The 22,637-nt window shown below is 40.6% G+C and overlaps 1 protein-coding gene and 1 long non-coding RNA gene across 2 annotated transcripts in view; one reads left to right on the top strand and one right to left on the bottom strand.

Moving 5' to 3' along the window:
* Positions 1-14: 14 nt before the first annotated feature.
* Positions 15-17,951, top strand: LOC103129107 (uncharacterized). The gene is made up of 3 exons (XM_007540071.2): positions 15-4,915; positions 11,303-11,565; positions 15,653-17,951. Exons 1-3 carry the CDS (start codon positions 3,965-3,967, stop codon positions 16,410-16,412), a joined length of 1,974 nt encoding a protein of 657 aa, XP_007540133.2. The 5' UTR covers positions 15-3,964; the 3' UTR covers positions 16,413-17,951.
* A 1,399-nt stretch (positions 17,952-19,350) lies between these two features.
* The window catches only part of LOC107834065 (uncharacterized), a 12,868-nt gene continuing 9,581 nt past the window's right edge, over positions 19,351-22,637 (bottom strand). Inside the window, exon 3 of the long non-coding RNA XR_001659848.1 lies at positions 19,351-19,492. This is a non-coding gene — a long non-coding RNA (uncharacterized LOC107834065). The remainder of the gene's footprint in view (positions 19,493-22,637) is intronic.

Raw genomic sequence — 22,637 nt, 5'->3', positions numbered from 1 at the left:
ACAAGGAGCGCAACTTCCTTCTTCGTGAAATGTAAACAAAAATGTAAGCCCTTTCTTCTGTTTGTTTCCGTTGTATTTACCCAGAAAGCCCTGTGCTATAGCACGTGTGGAGTGTTCTCCGGTCTGCTTGGCGTTCACATATGCATTCAAACTGCACCAGACTTCACTTCAACCAAACCGAGACCTAAGCTTTTAGGCGGACCAAAGTTAGCATTTTTTTGGTCTGCATCAGAGGTCGATCACTCATTCACACCTCCCCAAACAAACCAGACTTTCTAGGCTCACGGACTGGAGTTTGATTAAAGTGGACTAAACGGGGCTGGTTGTTAGTGCAAACTGGTTGTGCTTAGGTATGTTGAGGACACTGATTTGGAGGGGGGAAAAAAGATTTTTTGAGTTTTTGACTGGAAAATAACCTATTGACTACAGAAAAGCTAAAAAAAAAGTGCTATAGTCACCAGCTGATTTTTGGGTGCATCTCTAATTATAACTTGAAATATTGCTGATTTGGCTCACTCACCTGATCAGTGTAACACAGTGATATTGTTTTTCATACTGTGTGTATCCATTTTATTGGTGTAATTAGAGTGAAAGTTTGTGGTTTGTGAGAAGAAATTAGGCTCTAATTCCATATTTTCTTGTATATTGTTTTAATTTGAGGTGTTTGCTTAATAGCAGAATCGTGGCATCCTATAATTTACATTTAAAGGAAGAAAGAGCGTGCCGCCTGGCACAGAGTTGTGACTGTTACCATGAGAGCGTTTGTAGAGCGTTTTAGTTTCACTTTGCTTTCCAAAGAAAGTTCATCTGCTGTTCTTTTTCTATAACATGCGATTTTACTCAGAAATATGTTACTTTTTTTTTTAATTAAATGACCATAAAAAAACATCAAGAATGGAACATTAGCACAAGTGGCTTCATTGACCTAAATGCCCTACCCACAGGTTTTTACAGAGGAGACGCGGCTGGACACTGTTTTTCAGTCTGGAAAACTAAAATGCAGCTCAGCGCTCAGCCTTCTGTTTGATTCCATCATGTCAGATGGCTTTTTTTTTTTTTTAAATTATTATTGGACAGTGTTGATTTCTTCTTGTAAAGAAATGTGTTGAAGTGGTATTTCAACAAGGAAGTTGACTTTTTTCTTTCTCTCTCTCTCTTTCTCTCCCTCTATCTCTCTCTCCCTTTCCACCCCCTCCTCAATGAAGAGAAAGTGAAAATCTTGTTCTACTAGTTTTAAAGTCTTTGCGTGTGTAGGCCTGGAAATCTGATTCCCTTGTAAATATCACTGAGTCACAGTGGTGTGTTATACAATAAATTACAAATGTCTTTATTTTTCATGTTCTGTCATTTTACTGATTTGACGCACCGTATTGATCAGCAGATATATACTTTTTTTTTGTTTTTTCTTGATCACAGGTTGCCATGTGAACCAGTATCATTTCACTGATACTTGTAACCTGAGTGCTGTTTGTGTTTACTGACAAAGCTCTCTGTAGTCTGTGCTTATTTTGATGCAGCGTCCGCATTTAGTCGGTAACCATGCTATTTTCGGTGGCTCAGCGGTCTGTTAAAAGTGTGGTTGTTCCGCCCAGCAGGAGTCTTGCTTCAGACTGGCCTAAAATGGGCAGAAATGGTGCTGAACAAAAGCTGCTTGTCGCGCGTACAAAAGTACTTGAAGCGCTGCAGCTGGGACCGAGCTGCATTGCTATTGCCTGTGCCTCTCAACAGGAAAGGTATAGCAAACTTTTAAGGAAATCCCAAACCCAACCATTTACTTATTATCACTGTAGTTCAGAGTTGCAGCTTCTTTTTTTTTTTTTTTTGCTGGTTATTTGTAATGTCACAACTGCTTTAAGCAGATTTCTTCCTGTCCACACAGATATTACTACACCACTCTAACCTCATTACATTTGTCACTAATTTGAGTAATTACATGACACTTGCAGTACCTCATGAAAGTAATCACACCCCTTGAATTTTACAGGTTTTTCCCGTTTTAAAGTGTTTTATTGGGATTTAATGTGAAAGAGCAAGGCAAAGTAGGGCAAAATTGTAAAGTAGGATGAAAATAATAGTGTTTTCCAAATGAAAATCTACTCCAGTTTCAAGATTTTTGCAGTCTTAAAGGGTTAGTGTTATGTAAAATTGACAGTCTTTGGGCTTTACATCATGTTTTATTATTATTCCCTCATCAAAACATACCTAGTATGTTGCTTTGATTCTTTCATGTGTGTTTGAGGAATTCTTGAATCTCCCACGGCAACCGTTTGGGGAGCCTGAATACAAAGCTCCACCTTTTTACCCATAGCTCTAGAGTTTGGTAGATGAACTACTTCTCTCCCTAAGAACGGCTGTAAGCAGCATGATGGAGAAGCCATGTTGTGATGACTTCCTGAAGTGTCAGAAAGAACAGGAGCTTCTTAAAGGGACAGAGGCCCAATTTCAAGGCATCAAGATACGAAGTCATATTTCTTTTAAGTCAAGTTTATATATATATATATATATATAATTTTCATAACAGTTGAAAGTAACATTTGGGATGTGCTGGAAAAAAGCCACTATGCGTCACTATATGCCTGAAAAATGCATAACACCGCCCCTTTAACAGGGTTTTCTTTCTGACCAGTCTCCCCTACACTAAAGAAAATCGTCCCCTCTTCATTACTCTGTCACCACTATGTTTCACAGCAGAAGCGATGTGTTCAGGGTGGGATGTAGTGTTAGATTTTCAACTTTTATCACAACTATTGCAAGAATGTGTGATGTTTTTTTCCCCCCACAATTATTGCTACAAGCTGTCAAACACAAAAACTGACTCCATTATCAAAATGGACACTTCAGTTCACCAGTGACATTTAGTAGACCAGTTGTACTATAATGACGCCCTTTAATGTTCTCATGGAACCTGAAGTAGTTAAAATAGCTTAACTTATATTAAGATTAATAATATAATGTAAGGTAATCCTGGAGGAGACTGGACAACTGTAAACATAGCGAGTTACAGTGTAATGGATTGAAGTATATACATGATTTAGAATGGCTTAGTCAAAGTCCACACCAAAATTTAAAGAAAAAAACGTTTGAAAATTTGAGTTAAAATTTGCTCATGAATCAGTCTGACGGAGGTGAGACTACTTTGTGAAGAAGTTATGACGAGAACTTTGATCTCTAGATCAGGGATGTGATGATGTCCAGTCTGGGCCGATATGAGTATCCGATATCAATACTGCTGTTAGACCCGATAACTGATATTTGCACTTTAGATTTAGACTTCCCTACCATTTTGACACCTTGAAAAAAAAAAACAACCACAGTGCTGACTTCACCACTTACTCCCCACAATCCTTTGCTGCATCACTATCGCTTTCACACGACCAAGCAAATGCGACATCACCAACCTCCATCAGCCCTCCAGACACAGACGGCAACAAATGGAATTAAATATCGGTCGTTAATATCGGCCCAGATTTATTTATTGGTCCAATACAAATATTTTAAATGGTTAATATCGGCAGATAGAGTTAGAGATACCGTAGAATAAATTAGCATGAACCTCAGATATGATGAATCTGGGGTTGATGTCGTGCATCCTTCGTCTAGATGTTCAAAGTTGTTTGAGACGAACCACTAAAGAATTGCAGCTATATTTGGAGGGAAAGTATTGACTGGTGGTGCTGAATACAAATGCATAATTTTTAAACTTTTCTTCATTGTTTTCAGTTCTGTTCTGTTCTGCTCCCAGTAAATCCCACTAAAACTCTGAAGTTTATGACAGTAACATGATAAAGTGTGAAAAAGTCAAGAGGTGTGACTATTTTTTTTTCAAAGCACAGTTTTCTCCTCACTTATATTAGCTAGTGCAACTCTGAAACACTTTGTGGTTGTGAATTTGTCCCTAATGAGTTCCTGTCAGTAGTTCTCACTCTGCGTTTTCTTCCCTCCCTTCCCGCAGCAGTGAGACATCATGTTCCCGAAGGGCACCAAGCGCAAGTTCTCCGACTCAGGAGAGGAGGCGGTGTGTGGTGGCGGCGGTGGCGGTGATCAGGGCCCCTCAGCCGCCCCAGCCCCGTCCCCCGCCGCAGCCAGGACACTGTCGTCATCCTACAGCCTGCAGCGGCAGTCGCTGCTTGACATGTCACTGATCAAGCTGCAGCTCTGCCACATGCTGGTGGAGCCCAACCTGTGCCGCTCGGTGCTCATCGCCAACACAGTGCGGCAGATCCAGGAGGAGATGACCCAGGACGGCACCTGGCAGATCATGACCCAGGCCCTTGCGGCTGCTCAGTGCCCCGCGGACCGCCTGGTGGCCACTGAGGTGCTGTGCAGACAGACTGAGGCGGCGGCGGCGGCGGCGCAGGCCGGCCAGAGCCCCAAACCCTTCTCCGTGTCCGGGCTGGAGGAGGGCTACCACTCAGAGGAGGTGGTGATGGACGGGGACGCCGAGGCGGAGGTCGCCATGTCGTCCCTGTCGCCCGTCTCACCTCAGCTGTCCTCGGCATCCTACCTGGCGGGGCCATTCGGGATGGGGCCCTGCTGGGAGGACGACGAGGAGGACGCCGACTGCGACGAGGACGAGGAGGAGGACAGCGAGGAGTGCGCGTCGGAAGGCGAGGACGCTGAGCGGCACCACCTGAGAGCGGACTCCAGGACAGGGGAGCAGGTCTTCGGGACTTTTGAGATCAAGCACCCGGCGCCGCCTCCCGACCCGGCACTGGAGGAGCTGTTCTCTGACGTGGACCCGTCCTACTACGACCTGGACACGGTGCTGACAGGCATGCAGAGCACCCCCAAAATGGGGCCTTACGACCTGCTGGAGAGCCTGTCCTCTCACGGGCCGACGGCGCTGAGCTCCAGCGCCACCTGCAGGTCCGACCTCAACGAACTGGACCACATCATGGAGATCATCGTGGGCTCCTGAAAGCGATCCCAGACTATGCACAGCACAATGTGCGTGTTGGTGGTGATGTTACAGATCCTTCCAGGTTTTGGGAACAAGGTGGGGAGCGAGGGGGTGGGGGGTAATCATGGAGAAGGTCCGCTTTCAGACTGTAGAGGAGTGAATGACTTTTGGGTTTTTACATGACCAGGGCGCAAAGTTAGCGTCCCGCTTTGTCAAACCCTCCCGCGGTCTTAAGAAACTGGGTCATTTGGATGCCACAAGCTTTTTTTACATTGTCACACGTGGGGGTCACACTGACCCCCGTGTGCTTTTGAGAGTTTTTTTAAAATCTTTTATCCCTTTCCCTTCCCCTCTCTCCAACCGCCAACATCCTCTTGTGCATCGTGCTAAGACCGCGGGAGGGTTAAGAAATGTCCAAAACCTGCGACTGTCTGTGAGAAGGCAAAGATAATTACCTACACCGCGATGCATTCTGACGTCCTGTCGTTTCCGTCTCGTTCTAGCTCCTTCTGGTCCGACTCTTGCCTTTTTTTACGTCCAGCTCTATTTATTGTTACATGGACCAAGGAACAACTCGCCACACTACATGCACCGAAACAGAACAAATTGTAAATCCAAATCTATGAATCAATGCATATTTTCCTAGAGATTTGAGCAGTTATGAATGGATTATATGTAAATGTACGTATGTGTATATAGAAATATATTTTTTTGCATTATACGGCTTGCTGGGATTGGTCAGGGGATGGGTGTGGGAGGGGGGATTTTGCGAGCATCATTTGATATCCTTATTTTCTGTCCCAAGCGGTTTTTAAAGGTTTTAATGTAGCCGGACTGGAGACGGTGTCTTCCCGTGGACTGTCGACACGCCGCTCTTTCATTTCTGCTGAAGCTTCACCACAGAGCAGGAACTCACTTCCAGCCACCAAACCAGACGTGGCTCAGGAGTTTTTTTTTTTTTTTTTTTTTTTCAGTTTACAGTATCCAAGTGACAAATGAAGTAGTTTGGCTGCTGCGCTTTTAATACAGACCCAATAATGGTAAGAAGCAGCTTTTTTTTTTCCTCTCTCTCTTTTTCCTAAAGCATCTGGGGGAAAACTGCATCAAGAAGCCATATTTTCTTTTTCTTTTTTTTCCTCATTTGTTGCTACAAATGAGGAATCCTCTGTGTTAACCCATCTAATTTATTGTTTATTTATTGTATTTATTTTATCTAGGTACAGACATGCCACATTGACGTATCAATTCAACCACCAGGCCTGGTGAAATTGTATTTATCGAGGAAAAAAATTATTTTCCCGGTTTTAAATGCAGTACCTATTTATTCCTAATTTTTATGACTATTAGTAAAAAAAACAATAATAACCGGGTTAATAATAAAGTTACTATGCAGCTCTGTCATATGTTTCATAATGACCATATAACTACTCAAATGTCCTTAAATTCCATTATGCAAACAGTTCTTTCTCTAAATCTGTAGAAAAACAAAAACCATTTTTTCTTTTTTCCTTTTTTTCTTCCCAAATTGCTTCTTATGGTGAATAAAACATGAACTCAGGCAAATGAAATGTATTGATTAAAATACAGTATTACAACACGCTGAATACCTTACCACAACACTCCTGAAGGATGTCACTCTAGTCTGAATAGGAGCTAGAACTTCAAAGACGTAATTATCTTTGTAAAATGTATGCATTTTTATATCAAAAAAACATTGTAGCATCTTTGTACATATTTTTTATAATAAAAGGTGCAACTATTAAAGTGCGTTGTTTGCTTCCTGACTTTTTCCTTTGCAGCTCTGCAGCAGATGCTTGTATCAGATGTTAAAGTCCCACTGAAATGCTTGAAGTGTGGAAAATGGTTCAACGGCATGTTAAGGCCATTGAGGAGCAAATTTCCACTGAAAAACACATCAAATTTTTTAAATCAGTCTCAGAAATTTTCTAGAAAAAACACTGAAATTTCTGAGTTTGAAAAGTTGGAAATCCACTAGGGGAAAAAAGAAACCCTCAAATTTTGAGATTAATCTCAGAAATTCTTTACAAAAAAAACTTCTGAAATTTGAGGGTTTACATTTTGAGATTTTCTGAGGTTTAAAATGAAATGTGAACATTTTCAACTTTTGAAACTCAGAAACTTGTCCTTTGTCCTCAGTGTTTTTAGTTTTATAAACCAATCCTGCTGTAAATGTCTAAAGAACTTCTCCCTAGTAAAAATCCATTTGTTGGACTGGATTTTATTTAGAGTTAGCAGAGTAAAAGCAGCACAGCACATATGATCACCTTCCTATAATAACTGCCTAAATCATAATTTTTTTTTTCCCCAAAAAAAATTATTTTGGCAAAAAAGAAAAAAAAATCACCACCTGTTTTTCTCCAATATTTTGGAGGGTCAATATTTTAGGAAGGTGATGATATTAAAATTTTATCCATTAAAAACATAACTTAAAACTTCAATTCTATACAGCTTTACAGATCCGTTCAATAAACTAGAATATTATTGGAAAATCCAATATTTTCAGGAACTTTATCACTAAGTGAAACACATAAATTATACACAGATGGATGTTTGAAAGAATGTATTTTGGTGTATTATGATTATTTTCCACTTCTGGCTAAAGTAACACAACTTTTAAAATAAAAATATCACATCAGACCATTAATAAAAAATGAAAAATGTTTTCAGAAAGGTACCATCTGCCTCATCAGAATGCATATTCGACTTATGAATTTGAGGTTTTGATGTTGCAAAATGTAGAAAAAAGATCAAGTGTGAATACTTTCTCCAAGCCACTGAATGTGTAACATCTCAAGTAGGACAATTACAGAACTTGCTATTCAAGAAATCACACACAAATGATTTGATTGCAGCCACTTAAAGTGAAGCTGATCCTGAACGTTGCTCCAAGCTCTGAGTGTTTTCCTGAAGTCAGGATGAGTTGGAGCAGAAAGCTCCAGACCTTTGCCCTCACGTGCCGTCACATGATGTCGAACTATGACATGCTGCACGAGATATGCAGAGGATCAACAGAGCAGACGGCTGACCTGCTCGCTCACCGCACCACACGTTCACGGTACAGGTGAGCCCGAGACCGCAACGTTTCTTAAAGACATCAGAAAGGAAGTTACATCGGCATCCCTCGGCACTGAAAAAGTACATTTATTCATGAAATTACATGTGGCTTTGTTCGCTTCGATTTGCCTTTTGGGTGCAAAAACAGATAAAAGGCCTCTTGATGAGTCAGCAAAAAAAGAAGGAAAACCCCCCAATCAGAACAAAACAAAGCGCGGGGATATCTGGAAGCATTTGGTCTTATCCCTAAAATTACACAAGGTATGCAGTCACATCCAGTTGTGCTCAAAATAACAGAATAAATAAGCATAAAACATCTTTACAGCGGTCAGTTCCACACACACGTTGGGAGCAGAGCTTGAAAAACAAAGAAATTTGATCCCACGCCTCAGAAAGTGGAGGAACGGGATTAACAGGCTCTTCAGTAAATGGCTGTGTCTGCATTCTTTAAAGAAAAAAATTGCTCCTTTTTAAAAAAAAAAAAAAAAAAAAAAAACTTGTCTAAAAAGACGAGTTTGAAAGTTGGGCTTTTGTGTGTTCATGAGGAGGAGCCACTCCTGACAGCAGGGCAGAGGTTTTCCAGCTCAGAGTGCTGTGATTCAGTTCCACAGCTTCGATGTGAAAGCAAACCGCAACAAATGAAAAAACAAAACAAAAACAAAAAAACAAAGTCTGCTTCTGGCTCGGCCCTAAGAAGGGAACTGAAAACAGCCTTAGACGTTACACACCGAGGTTTGTGTAACCAAATACCAAACAGTAGGTCTTGCACCAAGACGCGATTAATAACTCCTCGCAGACAGCTAAATTTCCTAATCAGGAATGTTGAAACAAAGGGCTACTTATAAAAACACTCATTAAGTAAAGCTTGGTTCTTTCTCATATGCAGAGCAAAAATAAAATACTTTTAATAAATGTTAAATCACAATCTTTTACACATTTTTCAAAGGTGGGGAATTTTTGAAGTTATCCTGCTTGTAGCTCGGTTTCATAAATTCGACATGTTATTATTGCAGTAGTCGCTAACTATAAACCTGCTCTGATCACCCAGGACTTGATAACCGATTCAGTGTGTGGCTCTCCTTCCATCAATTAGAGCATTTTACATTTTCTCCCAAATCTTTTAGGTCTTTGCTGCCATTTTGAAGCGTTTGAGGTCATTTTCTGCTCTCATTTTGTTTCCTTTGTCTGCAATAACATTAAAAAAATTTACATCACTGATTGAATCCTCGTTATCATTCTGTACTGTTCTGCTCTGGCGTCAGGAAAACGGCAGCTAACATCTCTGCAGACCCCACATATTCTGGACACATGCTGTTTATATACCCTTACCTTTCGGGTCGGTGCAGTTTGCTGAAACCAGCTACCACAGAAACCGTCTCTTCCCCCAGGCCGTCTCTCTGAACACAATGAACACCTCACAGCCCGAGCAGTCAGCTACTCCACTGGCAAACAAAATAAGCACATTTGCAAAATCACAACAGTGACCTTACTTTTACTTGAGAAATGTTATGATGAAGTATCTCTACTCTTACTTGAGCCAAATTTCTGTTTTCTCTAAACCTTGAATGAAAAACAAACATGTTTTAACCAACACAGATACACACCTCCAGTTTTTGTTAAAGTTTCATAAGTTTTATATTTGAAGAAACTGATTTGGAAAAACAAATGATTGTGCCTGATTTTGTTATTTTGTATTACTTATATGAATGATTGTACTTTTGATCCTTAGAATATCAAACTTTTCACTTAACTTTATATTTTGATGTAATTTTTAAATATTAAATGATTGATAATTGGATCAGTTACTCATTACTTGAGTATACTTTTGACCAAATGCCTTTTCACTCTTACTTCAGTCAAAATATGTTAAAGTAGTGTTACTTTAACTTTAGTAATTTTTTTGCGTACTCTGCCCACCTCTGGTCACACATTTGGGTAAAATGTATAAATTTGAATAAGCAAAGATTGAAAAGTATTTATTTTTATTTTATTTTTGCAACAAAGTCCAACTAGTATTTAATAACTTTAATGACCCTGACAGAAATAAAAGTGAGATATGTTTGTGTTGTTTTTAAGCTTTCATTTCAGTCATACTATTAAAGCCAAAAGACCAGAGCTGCTGTGATATTCTGGCTTTCAAATGTCTGTATTTCCTTACAAAAGTACAATAGGCAACAGCTTATATTCAAGAGATAGATCAGAGAACCTAGCGTGGAGGGAACAGCAGAGGTGAAAATGTGATGAACCAGAATTGCCTTATTTGGTGAGTGCCTTTTCCTGTTATTCCGGTCACGTCCTTCCTCTTCCATTCTGAGTCATCTGTCTCTTTAAAATGCTGCATTCAGGTGCTCACTGCAGCATTCTAGGCCTTCTAGATATTTCCAGCGCGTTAATTTTGAACCGTTTTTGGACGCAAATGTTTGAGTGTGTTTTTTAAATTAAATGTATAATTTTAATTGCTCACTCGGTAAAACAAGTTTCTGACCTGAAGAGCAATTACTGGACTCTGAATAAGCCTGCGGGTTCATGAATTGGGTGGATGGTAAAACTGGTTTAGTGCTCTTGTACTTTTTATCCTTCATTGCAACTCTTCAGGTTTTCAAGTTCTCTTCTTACACAAATTAATGATTTGTTTGCACTTTGTGGTTTGCTAAAGATACCACCCAGTGCTGTAAGTTTTTCACAATTTACATACCTGTCAAATCTCCCGTTCTGACCGAGAAACTACCGTTTTTTAAAACCCCTTCCCGCCGTGCCCCCTTATTATTATTTTCCCGTAAAAATCCCGTGTTGTGTCGCCCACTCTCATGATAGTTTCTCTCCCTCCCCGCCCTCACGTTAGTAATAAAGCTTATCTTACGTTAGTCTCGCGTATTCAGATTCTATAGCACTGATAGATACCGAACGTATTCGCTTAAGGGGTAAAAAGCAATGGGGTTCGCAGTATTTTTTCCAGGGGTGGTCACGGCCTCCCTTTAGGGGCGGCCCTGTAGGCAACCGAAAGGGAGTTTGATTGACTTTACTGAACGCTTCTAGCTCGTACCATTACTAGAATAAAGCGTCGGCAGGGATACAATGAAATAAATACTAAACAGGTCATAATAATAATAATAATAATAATAATAATAATAATAATAATAATAACAATAATAATAACAACAACAACAATAATAATATGTATTTATAGATTGTCTAGAGATCTAAAAAAAAACGTATTTAACAATGTAAAGGTAAAAAACGTCTGATGAGACCGCACACGTGCGGCCCGACATGAATTCTATTATTTCCGAGCGGGCCCCGAAGGCATCAGCAGTCCTCCCCGCTTAGCGAGCCGCCGCACATTCGCTGCCCCGTGAGTGGCGGAGGCGTAGGCTTGACAGACGTATGAGCGAGTCAATCTCCTCCGCCCGTGAGTCCCGGTGTCCCGCGACCCACTCCCCGAAGCTCCGCCCCTCCCCCGCTACTGGGGATGGACTGCACATTCCTCACACTCCGGATCTCGGTAGTATCGAAGCGCCGCGGCGGAACGAAAAGGAGCCGAGGACACGACGGATTTGTACGGCACATGAAGAGTGTCAAGGGCACGTAAGGTTGTTATATTTAAAGATTAATTTTGCTACAATTATTTGCAAATTTTGCTGCTTTTTTTTTTTTTTTAACTTGAATTTCAAGGGGAGCCAGTGTGTTCTCACTAAAGTGGGGAAGGGGTCAGCTGTGTTCTCACTGCGTTCTAGGCAGACAGAAACAGGCTGCAGACCAAACTGGACTTATTTACAGGTGGTACCTGTAAATAGTGTTTTAAATACCAGGCTTCCTTTTATTTCGGTTTCGGGTTTTTGTTTTTAAATTATTATTATTATTTTTCATCAAATCTTTCCACAGAAACTTGAATCTTTGGGTTTGGGGGGCCAAACTTACAGGGTAAGCTTCGTGTAACTTGTAAAAGCAAATGAATTGAGGGAGAACCTTGGATAACTGAGGGATGAGTAAAGTCTGTCAGCCTGCAGGGTGTCTGACAGTGAGTCACAACCTTTCAAATGTTCTCAGTAACACGTCTTGTATGGAGGAGACATACACGTCCAGCCCGGCCACTGGTACAGTTTGTTCGCCGCTCATGTACAGTAGAAGCAGCAGCAGCAGCAGCAGGTTAGATGTTTGCACATTAGCAGAGCGCCTCCGATTTAAAAGACAAACTGTAATGTGTTTGGCTGGGACTCTTACGTAAGCTGGATGCAGAGCTCAAAGTTTGTTCCCACTGAATCTCATCAGTGGAGCCTTCACATCCATTTATTCACACCATTGGAACTTTTTTTTTTCACATGACAACTTCTTTTGTTGGGATTTTATGTGACAGACCGACAGGAAGTGATGCGTAATTATGAAACAAAAGGAAAAAGATAAACAGTTTTTTTGGGGGGGTGGAGGGGGTAAATAACAAAACTGAAGAGTGTTGACATTATAACTGCACATTTAGAGACTGTACAGATAGAATTTCCGGTCTTGTTGTAGATTTCTCAATTGGGTTCAGGTCTAGACTTTGACTGGGCCATTTTAACACCTGGAAATGCTTTGTTCTGAGCCATCCTGCAAGCTGCGCACCAATAAATTGGCCCTGATTTCCTTAATTTATTGGGTGATCGACGATTGGCCAATGCATACGTGAAACCGATTTTATCCACCGATCTGCAAAGGCCTGAAAATCAGTCACTGTCCCTTTTTGCTCTGCCACTGGCAGACCTGCTGTGCAGGTCTGCTCATGCGCGTGTGCAGGCATATTTGTTAAAGCTGTCACCCTGTCGTGACACTTTAATATGAGACAGACAGACAATCTGTGAAAAAAAATCCAGCCTTCTGCAGAAATGCACTGTGAAAAACAATCAATCAGAGCCAGGAGGAGGGTCTTAGCACTGTCAATCAACTTCACACACAGGCTGCTCAATGTGCTAATGGCGAAGAAACAACTTAAAGTCCGAGGAAATCTGTTTATCCTCCGTCATCGGTGGCCATGCTAACTAGTCTGAGCATTCACGGTGGGCTCTGCTATCAGGAAGACACATAGCGTCACAAAGAGCAAGGGGGAAGATGTGGGTAGCACATACACAAGATGATTGTCAGAGCTAACACCCTCCTCCTGGCTCTGACTGGTTATTTCTGTTGTTAGCGCTGGGAGAATGGAGAGGAGCTCGATTCTGTGTCTTATTTTATGCTGTCACAACATAGTGACAGTTTTAACAAATATGTAAAAAACATATATTTTTTATAAAGTTACATACTGCAGCTTTAACAACAGTCACCCCGCTGTTGTCAACTTAGTGACTTTGTTGCTATATTTTGCGACTTTTCAGACAAACAAAAAAAGAAAAATCACTATGGGCCAAAATCTATTCTACATCTTTGGTTGAATGTTTTTAATGTAGGGAGGATAACCTTCACCTTCACTTCAGTCTCAGTTACTGTGTTAAAAGTAAATTTGAATTAGGTGTGCTTCTACTGGTTTGTAACAAATCAACCAGGCTACGCAAAGCCTAATTTTGTTAGACGTTGACGCTCCGTGTGGCTGTAATAAACAAGATGTAGAGGTTGTTGCAAGTTACTGGACTGAACCACACATTTCAGAAAAAATGGAGAGAGTTCTCCCCTCCAAGCTGGAGGTTTGGACTCTGAAATGTTTCCGAGCCGTTCACCACCACCAGCTCCCAACCCAGCCTGGAGTGCCTCCAGCCAGCCACTCCAGCCTCACCGTCCTCCCCTCCGAGCTGGAAGTTTGGAGTTTCATGCCTCTGGTAAGGCACAAATTCACCAGTGGATGGGAAAGTTTGCTACATCAGAACTTATTTAGCTAACGTGTTTCCGTCTCCCCTTTGACGCACTAACTCTTTTTGGCAAGGGCCTTAAACAACCTTCTAGGAGCGCAAAAACGTTTTTGATGATTTCGAGGAAGTTATTTCACAAGACTTCAAAATGGGCATAAAAAAAGCCATTGATGGAAAACTCGGTGAATGTTTGGCAGTTTCCATCGTGTTTCAGGGTGAAGTGGGTGCATGTTTGGAGCAGTTGGTAAAATTGTTTACTTTTGGTAAATTATAATTAGAGGTGTGTCGATCGGTCGGCCACCGATCATAATCGGCCTATTTCCTTGAAAAAGTGTTTGATCGGTGATCGCCGATCACGGTCTCTTGTTGCCGTTAACACAAATCGATCACCTGCATCTCATTTCCCAGCCTGCCTGTACAGCTGGTCTCCTCTTTCCTTCACTCTGCGCAAACGCGCAGCAACAAATCCTAAGCGATGTGGAACTATAACGCACTGAGTGAATGGGGAAGTTTGCGTGTTGCGGCGGAAAATTACCTCGGGGTGAAGCACGTCAAAATGCAATAAACATGACGAATCTAATATGGCATAGAAACAATGCCATACTTGATGGAGTTTGGCTACATCGAGGCTCACTGCAGTAAAAAAAGTACAATTTGCACAATGCCTGCTTTGTTTTTTTATTGGAAAAAGTTATTAAAAACAAGTTTTTGTCTAAATTAAGGTGAATTCATGGTTCCTTTTTCCACATAATGTAACCGGTAGTGCTTATAATTAAAAAAATAATAATTATGTGATCGGTATAGGTGATCGGCCGTGATCGGCCCTCATGGGTGATCGGAATCGGCAGGAAAAAACCTGATTGGCACATCTCTAATTATAATGTTTTTCTACTTTGTCATGGAAAAACGTGACAGAAATCGCGATTTGTTGTTACAATGCTCGTCTCTGATTATGTTAGTATTGACAAGATTTCAGCTTTTGCTGCTGAGTACTCAATCAGATGTAGCTAATTTGTTGAAGTAGCCTGTTGGATTCTAGGCAAGGTTTGTTTTTATATATTTATTTTATATGTTGTTTTTATTTATTTATGAATTTAGTGTATCATAAGCAGACATACTGTTCTAAAGGTATGGTGATCAAAATTTGAAGTCCATTTCACCAGTTTTAGCAGAACACTGACTAATGGAACTGCTAATGAAGCACATTTTTTGACAGGATGTTTTAAACTACTGAACATTTCAAATAGGAAAACCTCAGAAACCACAGCAGCCTGTCGCAGCAGAAAAACTAAACTTGTGCCATTTTAGCTGCAATAACTCTTTCTAGAAATTTTGAATTAATATGAGTGACAACAGTATTTAATTACCCTTTGGGACCAATGAAGTATTTTTGAATTTGAAATGAATTAGAATTTTGCCCTTGAGAAGGCTGACATATTAATATTTAGCTGTCTGACTGCAGATATGATCATTTGTTAGCATTAGAGGTGCACCGATTGCATTTTTCTGGCCGATTGCTGATCTTTAAAATGCCTGACCTGTCGATTCCAATTTTGGCAGTTACTGATTTTTGTGTCTGTAACTATGGTAAATATTGAAATAAAGTTGCTGAGATGGCAACAGTGGGGTGACTATTGCTAACTGCAAACATGCAGACCTGGTGGGTCGATCTGCCAGTCTCTCACAGCAAAAGAGGACAGTGTTTGATTTTCAGACCTTTACAGAGGTAGATAAGATCGGCTTCGCATATAAGCATCGGCTAATCCCCCAAAGTTAAGGGAATCGAGGATGATTTATCGGCGCACCCCCAGTTAGCATGTTGTTCAAATGCTTTTTCCCTGATGATCTTTATGAATCGCTGCAGGTCAATGTTGGGTCGAGGTGTGAAGCGGAAGTGGAGCAGCCTGGAGGGTGCTGAGGCCGAGCAGCTCCCCGATGCCGCAGCGACGGAGGACAAGAGGCCGGACACAGCGTTGGAGGACTCAGAGGAGGAGGACAGAGGGGACCGATGGTCCAGGACCGACACCAGCCACCTGCAGCAGCGGCAGCTGGTGCTCAGCCTCTGCCTGGAGAAGCTGCAGCACTACCAGGCCGGCGTGGAGCTCAGCCTGCGGCGGTCCGTGCTCCTCATCAACACGCTCAGGCAGATCCAGGAGGAGATGCGGAGCGACAGGACGGATGTGCGGCTCAGTGGCGTGAACCCCGACACGCGTCTCCTCAGGGACGACTTCAGGGAGGATGAGTCGGTCACGTGCCCTGGCTGCACGGAGGGAGACGCGGAAGGCCCGTCTCCCCCGCCGTCCCCCGAACCGACAAACACCGCCCCCACGGACTTACAGAAACCTCCGCCCAACGCTGTCGGTCACACCTTTAGCGATGCGGGAAGCGCCATGGGCTACCTAAGTGACCTCGCCCTGGATGATATCTTCGAGGACATCGACACGTCCATGTATGAGACTTCGGAGCTGCCGTCCGCCTGGGCAGCCGGCTCCCTGTGGCCGGTCAGCGTGTCCTTCTGGCCCGACGACGACATGAAGCCACGTTCCTCGGCGGGAAGCCTCCAGTCGTGTCTGCTGGACCTGAACGAACTGGACCACATCATGGAGATTCTGGTGAAGTCCTGATCTCCATGACAACGTCACGTGCAGCCGGTTGATCAGAGGTGTGAAGGTTCTGGATTCTGGATGTTTCACACTCTGAACCTGTGCAGACATGAAGCTGAATGACGCTCATCCCTCTTTAATGAGGAACCAGATATGCACTTATTGCTCGTGCCTCAAAGTAGACAAGAAATATTTATTACAACTTTAGTATAATTTGCATATGAATTATAGATGCACTGATCCACTTTTTTCACAACCAATACCAATATTGATACCGATACCGATATCTAAGGTTTAGAGCCGATCCGATGTAGAAAAACAGCTGAATTGACTTAAAATGTTTTTTTAAAGACAGACATAAATATGCTAAATTACAAATTTATTTGCTAATTCTACACCAGAACAGCTCACCAAAATACACCAATAGCTTCACTAGCTGGTCAAAATGAAAAAACATTTGTTCAGTCAGTGTAATTAGGAGAGGAACAGCTGATAAAACTGATAAAAACAACAGGTTGACTACTTTAGTCGAACATGTAAAAACAAACTGCAGCAAACCTTCTTTCAAATGGTTCAGAAAGAGCAACTAGGGATTATAAATATAATGTAAAATAAATAATAAAGCAGCAAGCATAGAATTTGACTGAGTAAATCTACCTTTATTGATTGGGCACATCGTCCCTGATAGCCAATCTAGAATGTTTTTCAATATTTGAACTGATACAGATATTAATATGGGATCAGTGCATTTCCAGTATGAACATTTATGTACATATAGGCATTGGCTTATATGAGAGTCTCACAGTATGCTAACGTTGAACAGACATACCAGTTTCATGCGGTTGTGACGCTCCTTTATGTTTCCACATGCTGATTGTTCAAGTTTTAGGTGACTGGAATTATTTTCAAAAATCTGAAATTGTTTTTTTGTTTGTTTGTTTTTTTTAAGTGATGGGAAATGCAGTAGCCTTCTTTTGGCCAACGGTAGGGCGGTGTTCAGAAACAAGTGGGGGAGGGGTCAAGGCTCTGTTACGCTCTGCAGCACAGTTTTAACCAGAAACATTTTAACATTTTGGACTCGGTGTCGGGCTCGGAAAGGCTTACGGAGAGGTTTTTGATTTGAGATCAGCAGATTTATAGGTGATACTGTCCGTGAAGCCAAACTTCATGTAGCAACCGGTAGAATATATTTTCTACCGCTTTCAGAAGCGGACCAGGAGCTCTTTACCTTGACAACAGATTGTTTTAGCTGTGAGGCGAACCAAAGACTATGTCATGTTTGTGTTCCTTCACTTAGTCAAAGCGTAACTTTTCGGAGATCTGCTGTAGTGAAGCTCTGTGTGTCAAACGACAGCTGTGGACGAAGGAACCCGAGTGGGCATGAAAGCTGCGTCACTCAGTCTGTCAGATCAGGCCTGGGTTGATAATTAATTAAAGTCCCTTCAGTTACTCAAGAGGCTGCGCTTCAGCCAGCCAGGAGGGCAAAGGCCTGACTTTCCTGTTAGTTATGGGACTGAAAGCTTTCTTTTTATGGAATGCCAAAAGTGCCACAATTTAAAACAAAACTTAATTATTGTTTATTTATGTCATGTTAAAAAATCTTAATTGAAAATAGAAACATCATCTGAATTATTTTTTTAAATATACAATGAACTCAAATAATTATATTAATATTTAGTTTTAATTTATTTATGTTCACGCTCGCAGTCAAAGGCATAATTTAATCTGTAATTCTAATCAAATATTGCATCTGATTGGTCAACCTGCACACCAGCTAAACATGCCAATGATAGTAGAGTTTCTAAATTGCTGTTGTGTAAAATTACAAAAACAAAAACTAAGAAAAGAAATCTACTTTTTAAAATTTTTAAATTATATTTCACAAATAATATATTCGTGTCTGAATTCATTACACTTGTCATCTAACAATTTATTATTTTAGTCGTGGCACTTTTGGACTTCCATACACTGCACCAACTTGAGCCTTTTTGGGTAAATAAAAAGTTGCAACTGTATTGTTGAGTATTTTACTACAATCATGTGATCGAAACAAAATCCAGATGTAATTTTTAAAAAATGTTGTTTTTTTTGCAGCAAAAATAATAAGAATTTTTCTTCTTTGGTATGTAAAAGGTGAAATATTGGGTTTGTTGGAATGTTTTAATCTAATGTTATTTTTTATTTATGACTGATAAACCGGCCTCAAACTGCAGTAGATGTGCAAATTTATTGTGTGAATGTAAGTTTAACTTATAATGTTCGTTTGTTTTGGTCTCTTGGTGGAATGGCTGCTGTTGACGCAAATCTACCAGTTATTGTTATGGCAGCTTGTGTTTTGGGGAAATCCAGCATTACATACAAGCAGCAAAATCGTGAACTGTTTTTTTTTTTTTTTTTTATTGATAAATGTAATCCTAGCTGTGATTGACAATAAGAAACTTTGCCATGTCCTAAAATTGTAAATGACAACAGTTAAGCCTATGTACTCTTAAGGCCTTGTGCTTTTTGTATTCTGGCGATGGGAGGGGTTTTTTAACAGTTTTGTACTCGTTTCTACCTGAAACTGCAATCTTGTGTCCAGGAAAGGGGGAGGTGGGAACCCAGGGAGCGAATCACGATCTCGATCTTCACTATTTGCAGTTTGCTACTACTGCATATTAGCGCCTTTGCAAATATAGGGGAGAAAAAGTAGTAGATTTCCGAGAAAAACCCCCAGAAATTCTGAGATTACTCTCAGAAATTTTTTTAGCAAAAAGTCAGAAATATCTGAGTTTGAAATGTTGAAAATTTCAGAAAAAAGAACTCTATAATTAATTTGAAAAACAAAAAAACAACAACAAAAAAAACAGAAATCTCGTGAGTTTGAAAAATCAAAAATGTCTGGGAAAAAAACTCAGAAATTTGGGCTTAATATCATTTTCTGAAGGGGTGTTTTCTTCGGAAATGTACTCCTTTTTTTCTATCTAAATTGGCCCTAATACGCCGCCGTAGTTTGCTCTTCTACCTCGCGTTTGTTGCTAGTTTACCTGGACACTCCTGCTTTACCTGCGCTTCGCTCCCCAGAGCCATACGCCGATTGGCACAGACGGTTTTTTTTGTTTCTTTTTTGCTTTCTTAAAAAAAAAAAATATATATATAATTTTTTTTGTAACTCAGCTCTATGCTCTCCTACCAAAGTATCCTCCACCCCTCCCTCCTCGTCTCTTGTGGAAAATGTGCCTTACTACTGAACCGAACATGTTTATTTGTGCGGAGCTGTTTTGTTGCTGTCTAAGCTTCTGCCTCGTCGTAGAGAAACCGGAGACTTTGTTATGTAAAGCACTCAAAAGCAAGGACTGTTTTTTCCCCCACCCTCATTCTCCTTGGCCATTTTCTGCGCTCGCTGAATTCTACAAGCATATGAGCTTAATGTATCCTGACAGCGAACTAGCTGAGGGAGGAGGAGGTGCGGAGGGCTGGGCGGGAAAAACAAGAGGAGGAGGAGGGAGGAAGAAGTTTTTACGTCAGCGGCTCATCAGGAGGGGTTTGGAGTTTGTTTTTTTGCCCAGACTCAGACCAGCGACCAATCACATGAGATGGGTGAGGAGCTCCAACAATTTTTTTTGTTTGTTTTTTTTTGCTCCCGACTTTCAAAGTGATACAGCTCGATTGTAGCTTGTGAGAAATAATAATAATAAAAAAATGTTTTCTGTTTACCTAACCTGAACACAATAAACCCCGAAGTTGTTCCATTATTTATTATAGCATCAATGATGTCACATTAATCTGTAAAGAAAAAGCTGTATTTTGATGCTGATCATGGTGTAAATGTCACAGAAGGAAGTGTTTTCACTTACTAATATAATTCTTTTATGTATTTTTGTGGAATGTTTTATGGATTTTTTCCCTCCAGTAATACAATAAAAATCCCCACAAACTGCTTTTGTGTGTGAACAAACATTAGTTCAAAGTTAATTGAAAAGCAAAATAAGTCTTTACTTTCTGAATTCCATAATAATAAAACACTTTTTTTCCCCAATTAAAAACAAACAAACTTCAAATTAAGAGGCGCCTTCAAACAATTTGCTCAGAAGATGACGTTATGACTTTGTAAGGATTTGATAGGTTAATTCACAATGCTTGAGCTGCATGCAGGGACAGCTGTGGATAATTGTAAGGCAACGCTCTATTTTTGGCTACAATATGCATGAAGGTGCTGTTCATGCAAATATATGGAAGTATATGAAAATCATTAAACTGACCAGGAAGGAGATCAGTTTTGTTACCGAGAGATAAATGAGTTTTGGTGCATATTTAACATACATTGTTAAAATGCTTGCAGAGTAAAGTGTTATTATTCTCATTAGTATCCTCAGGTCTGTGCCTCCGTTGGCCACATTGAAAAGCCCTAAATGTCCTCTCCAGATACCAAAAGGAATTAATTCAGTAGAATGCAGGGGGTTGGGAGATATTCAAGTTTAGAAATGTCCTCTACAGAGGACAAAAATGAACTACTGCTAGTCAGGAGGATATGGACTTATTGAAACAATGTCTCAAGATATTAGCTAAATAGTTAGAGCTACAGAGAATGAATTCTTAGCATGTAGCCACATCAATTTAATGGCTTCAGTTATAAGCACAACACAAGATCTAAATGTGAAACATCAAAAATTATTAAAAGCCTAACACCACCTCAAAGTGATAAGTAAGAAAAAGCTAAATGTTTTATTGATATAATTGGAATCTCATAATTTCTTAGCACAAGTTTTATTTTTCTCTTAACTAATTATAGTGAAGACATAATGAGTCATTAGAAAAATAAAAACTGCAAACTGCAGAGGTTTCAGAACAGCAACAGTGGCTAATAAGTGTTTGGTTGGTAAATTATACAGTATGTGGGGAGAATAACAGAACACATATGCATCTTAGCTGCCTCTATTCACATTCAATATTTAAAATTCAGTTCATTACTGAAATAGGTAAAAAAAAAAAAAAGTTTTCTATCTATGCAAACCCAGCAGATTGCATCGAGTCACCGACTCGCAGCTTTCACTCCTCCTGGACAATCACGTAGCAACAGTTGCTAGCGCTGTGAATCACAACACAGCTCAGTCGATGCACCTCTCCAGCCTTTGGTGGAAACTTTTAACTGCATTTTTTGAATTTCCTGGCTGTAAAAAATTGCAATAATCCATCTTGTACACTTTTATTTTCTCTGTGTTGCAGGTACAGCACGCAAAAGAAAGATCATCGATATCATATCGATCATAAACAACAAAGGACCAAGAATAGATCCTTGTGGAACTCTTGTAGACACAGAGCAGGATTATCTTCCTTCATTTCTGCTGACTGCTGATACAAAGTGTTGTACTGTATAACCAGCCACGCATTAACAAGGAGTTTATCCTAAAATCATGTGTGCTTATAGACATGCTTGTCTTCCCCACCCACAGAGTTTTATTTGGTCTGACAGGCAGATGTTCCCCATCATTATCTGCCCCCAGACTGGCTAATGCTTCTGCATTAATCTGAAGTATTTATAGGTTACATAACGTAGAATCCCAAGCAAAAAAAAAAAAAAAAATCACAATACAAGTATTTGACCACATGTAACTATATTTCGAAAGGTCACAGGTGGGGCTAGAATATTTCTCCTTTCTTTTTACCTAATGTCGGGTGTGAAATAGAAGCCAAGTCTGCCCTCTGGTGGCCACTTTTTACAACACGACAAATTTCCATTTAGAGTTAGGATGACAGTGCAGGTTCAAAAAAGGAAAAAAAAAAAAGATGTAGTTTTCCAGTGTTTGTTGTTGCAGTCTCTTTGCGGCTGTGTGTTTTCAGGCAAGCTGATCCTTGTGCAAAAAGAGTGTGTTCCAGTGAGGAACGACGGTTTCTGGAAACGAACCTGAACACGTCTCAGTTACAAGATTGAGAGCATAGCTTATATTTCATGTACGCTGTTGGAGCACGCAGGTCTGCAGCATCACAGTTCAACCTCCTGTACTGGGTTGGTCCAGTTCAGTTTCTTCTACAGGGGAGCAACAGACTGTGGAGGAAACTCCACTGTCCTAGGGCCTCAGGACCGTGAAAGGCCTTAGCCCAGGTTTATGTGCCTACTGTTGGGCTGCTGGGCAAACCACTGTGTCAGAAATGAATAAAGCTATCCATATCTTTGTATTTATGAATTCAATAGGAGCTTTTTTTTCTGAATGAACCCACAGGTTTCCTTGAAGCTGCACTATGTAACTTTTAGGTAATATATATATA

This window comes from Poecilia formosa, unplaced genomic scaffold (genome assembly GCF_000485575.1).
Source record: "Poecilia formosa unplaced genomic scaffold, Poecilia_formosa-5.1.2 Scaffold514, whole genome shotgun sequence".
NCBI classification, from domain to species: domain Eukaryota; kingdom Metazoa; phylum Chordata; class Actinopteri; order Cyprinodontiformes; family Poeciliidae; genus Poecilia; species Poecilia formosa.
This window is presented reverse-complemented; position numbering and strand designations above follow the sequence as displayed.

Bases quoted from the DNA above. Each gene is read 5' to 3' on its own strand.
- LOC103129107 (XM_007540071.2), top strand. From the start codon at position 3,965: ATGTTCCCGAAGGGCACCAAGCGCAAGTTCTCCGACTCAGGAGAGGAG. The intron at 4,916-11,302 runs TGAAAGCGATCC...CTCCCCGCTTAG, and splicing joins TGGAGATCATCGTGGGCTCC to CGAGCCGCCGCACATTCGCT. The intron at 11,566-15,652 runs GTTGTTATATTT...GAATCGCTGCAG, and splicing joins GAGTGTCAAGGGCACGTAAG to GTCAATGTTGGGTCGAGGTG.